The sequence below is a fragment of the Pteropus vampyrus genome, unplaced genomic scaffold, assembly GCF_000151845.1.
Source record: "Pteropus vampyrus isolate Shadow unplaced genomic scaffold, Pvam_2.0 Scaffold40, whole genome shotgun sequence".
Classification (NCBI taxonomy): Eukaryota; Metazoa; Chordata; class Mammalia; order Chiroptera; family Pteropodidae; genus Pteropus; species Pteropus vampyrus.
In genome coordinates, this window is record NW_011888821.1 from 3,486,140 (window position 1) to 3,489,743 (window position 3,604).

The window sequence follows — 3,604 nt, forward strand, 5'->3', positions numbered from 1 at the left end:
TTACTACAACCAAAGAGTATTCCATTTGGACAGAATCAAAATAGCCAAACCAAGATAAGATTAGAACTTATTTACATCAAGCATTATTTTCACCTCTAAATTACTTATATCTCAAGACCACCCACTGATAGAAGCAAAAATTAACACCTCCGTTGTAAATTAAATTAACACCACAAAAAATCTGTCACGTAGCACATTTCAATTATTATAAAAGCTTTGTTCTTTTGGTTGAGCCAAGTAGACTGAGGGAAGGGTAAAAAAATGGCGGGAGGGGGGTTCAATTTAACTGCTAATCAAATTTACTACCATTCTTATCCATGGGGGCGCTATCATGTTACCAGTTTAGAAGCGAAAACATGGGTATGTTCTAGGCTTTATCAAATAAATTTCATCTTGGGGGAGAAACAGAGAGGCCTTGTCTGTTTGGGGAGATTCAGACTTTGTGGCCATAATACCGCTGGCACACTCAAGCAAGCAAGGTGAAGATTTAGGCAATGTCCCATGACTGCTTCTTCAGAGCCAAACAAACAGAACTTGGTGTTCAGCTTTAAAAGAAACAGGTGGTAAAGGCACTAGCCAACTTGATGTATTACTAATGGAATGAAGGTCTGTTCACATCTCAGACAATCTCTTTCCTTTTTTAACACATCCAGGTTTTTCAAAATACCACCCCTTAAACCCAACTGCTCTCAACATCAACTGCACCCCCCTCAGTGTTATCACTGCTGACTTCTCTGACTCTTCCATCAAGACCAACTCGGAGAGCCCCAATCATAATAAGGAGCATCCAATTGCTTTCGGCATTTTTGAGCCAATGAACCCTTTCATTCCTCTCTTCTCCATTCCTTCTCAAATCTTTCTCTAATCTTGACTTCTCTGAAAAGGACCTGTCTCATCTTCCTCTTGTCATTTCCTGATTCTCTTTTTCTTCTTTATTCTTAAGTGGGGTCGCAATCCCCAGAAGGCAGTTTCATTCCATAGGAGAAGAGGGTGCCTCCACCCATACCCACTTGGACTTCTCAAAACTCCCTTTCTAATACTCTCTTCCAGGGAGGAACAGCTACTGGTCTAATAGATCAGGCCTGACATTCATAGCAGGGAGGGTCACTGCATATCAAGGATGTGCTCAACTATGAGCCCGCTCCCTGTTTCTGCTGCTTTGCCTACAGTAAGATGGGTAAGTCAGGAGAGAGCCCAAGCCATGCACCTGCCAGCTCGGACCACCCCCAGCCTGAGCCTCAAGCCACCTTCTCTAATTCCGCTTTACCAGATGTCTCCATTGATTGTGCTGGGCCCTAATCAATCTAGAAATTTCACTCTCAATAGAACCACTGTTTTTTGTGTGTTGCTCCTTCGGTCAAAATTTCAGAAGGGAAGAGGGATCTGTGGTAATATTCAGATCCCCAAATTGCACTCCAAACGCCTGCTGGAAATCACTGATCTCCTCCTTCTTCTTCATGTCTTCATCAGAAGCCTAGTCACTCCTGATGCACAAGCCCCTGATTTGCTGCACTTCTCCATGGCTCAAAACCTCCCATAAAATGTGATTAAGTCCTTGACTCTTCTGAAGATGGGATGACAAAGTTAAAGGTCAGGCTTAACTTTGGTGGAATGCGAGATCACAGCTTGGGACCAGAAAACCAGAGATCCAGTTCCATCACCAACTGTGTGGTCTTGGCCAAGTCTTTAAATGCCCTATGCTGCATCTTTCATCTGAAAGCTACAGGATGCTCTTGCAGACTCTAAGCCCCTTTCCAGTTCTGAAATGGCCCATACGCCGGTGGCAGAGCACAGCTGTTCCCTATTTTTTTCATCCCAGAAAGGAGCCCCCAAAACTGAGAGGCAGCTAGGAAAATGCTCAACCACACATAGGAATTCTGCTAGGCTGCAAACTATTTAAAAATGAATGTTTAATAAGACACTGCATCAGTTACGTACTTCAGCTGAATGTGCTGCAGCCCAGGAGACCTGAAAGAATTAATACAGTTCCCAGAGGAGCTGGTGGGAATTGCTGAGGCAGAGGCAGAATCTGATTTGATGAATATAAAAGTGCTTTGAGAGCGTCAAAAGGAAAGTGTTCTAACAAATATCTGCTTGAGCCATTAGGATGTCTCCCGCTACCTAAGGAACATACTCCAAGAAGATCTCAGGGCTACTGACCATGGCACGCAAGTACTCACCCTTTCCTCCCCTTCCCACCTCCCCAGTCCCTTCCTGGGGCTTAGACAGAGGTACAGTACACCCACAACGCTAATCCTTCCCTTTCCTTCCTCCTTTCTTTGCTTCTTCCATCCCTCCCACTTCTGTACAATTCTCAAACCAGGTCTTCATAACATCTCACTCAAATCTTCAAGTCTCTCTCCCTTCTTATCCCAACCAACACTCCCAGCTGGTCCACAGAGAGTCCTTATTCTAAGCCAAGAAATTGGGACATGCTTACCTTCCTTCTGACACTCCCAAAATGCCAGTACCAAAACCTATCCTTGGGCACCAACCCCTCCATCTGAGGGTCCTGGAAACCCCACCGGCCCCACTCCAGAAACATGTAGGAAAAGGCCAGGCCCTCCTGCTCTCGGTTCACAACCAGTTGTCTCCACTCACACCCGCTCCCTTAAGAAACACTCTCTGCGGCCTGTGGCCTAGGGCTTCTCAAACTTCCCACCCCTCTTGCCTTAATTGCCGAGACTCTGCAGAAGCATGATCTTTCTCTGCCCTTTTGTGCTTTACCTGAAAACTTTGCATTTTATTCCATAACAGAGCCACATTTAATCTTTTCTAAAAATAGTTTTAGTTACCACAAGAAGGGAAAATGGACATTTTTCATAAAATAATCAGGTAAAATTGGCATTAAAGGAATATAAGCCATATTGTTTCAGGTGCCCCCAGGCCCGCCTGTGCACTACTTGGAAATCTCCGAGTAGTCCACTACCCCGTCACCCACTCCCGTCAGTGTTTTCCAAGTTCTTCCTGGCACATTCAAGGTGCTTCCAAGTACCCCACTGAAAGATCCAGGGCAAAAAACATTTCCATTGATCTCCAGGTTAGACAAGCAGGAACTGATTCTCACCAGGGCCAGTGGTGGCCACCACCTCCTTTCACACAGAGGCAGATGCCAAGGGCTCCCGAAGACCTTTAGCGGCCACCCTATGACCTGCACACTCCTGAGTCCTGGCAGCCTGTCACCTCCCCGGCCTTACCTTGTCAGCCATGATCATAGATGAGCCCCCATGGATGCCCAGGATGGGGACGAAAGTCTGTGAGGAGATAAAATCCAGCATCTGGGCCACGGCCTCCTGGTCGGTGTCGTCCCCAAACACTAGGCCGTGGATGCGTGCCCCGGACATGAGGTCGCACACATGTGTGATGAGGCTCTTGGGGTCGGTGCGGTTCATTAACAGCGCTACCACATTCACGTCCAGGGACAGCCCTGCTGCTTGCTCTGGGCCCCACAGGTTTCGCAGTTCGCGCTCCGTCACGTCGTGGCTGTGGCCCAGCAGCACCGCGATGTTCAGTGCCGGGGGACCCTTCTCCGCCGCCGCGCCCTGCGCCGGACCGCGCCAGATGAGAAGTGCCGGCAGCACCAGCAGGGTCCAATAGCCCAGTC

At 47.6% G+C, this 3,604-nt stretch overlaps 1 protein-coding gene across 1 annotated transcript in view; it reads right to left on the reverse strand.

Annotated features, from left to right (window-relative positions):
* Positions 1–3,604, reverse strand: part of GRIN2A (glutamate ionotropic receptor NMDA type subunit 2A) — a 376,686-nt gene that overhangs the window by 370,666 nt on the left and 2,416 nt on the right. Inside the window, exon 4 of the mRNA XM_011358418.1 lies at positions 3,198–3,601. Within this exon, the coding sequence (XP_011356720.1) occupies positions 3,198–3,601 (404 nt within the window). The remainder of the gene's footprint in view (positions 1–3,197; positions 3,602–3,604) is intronic.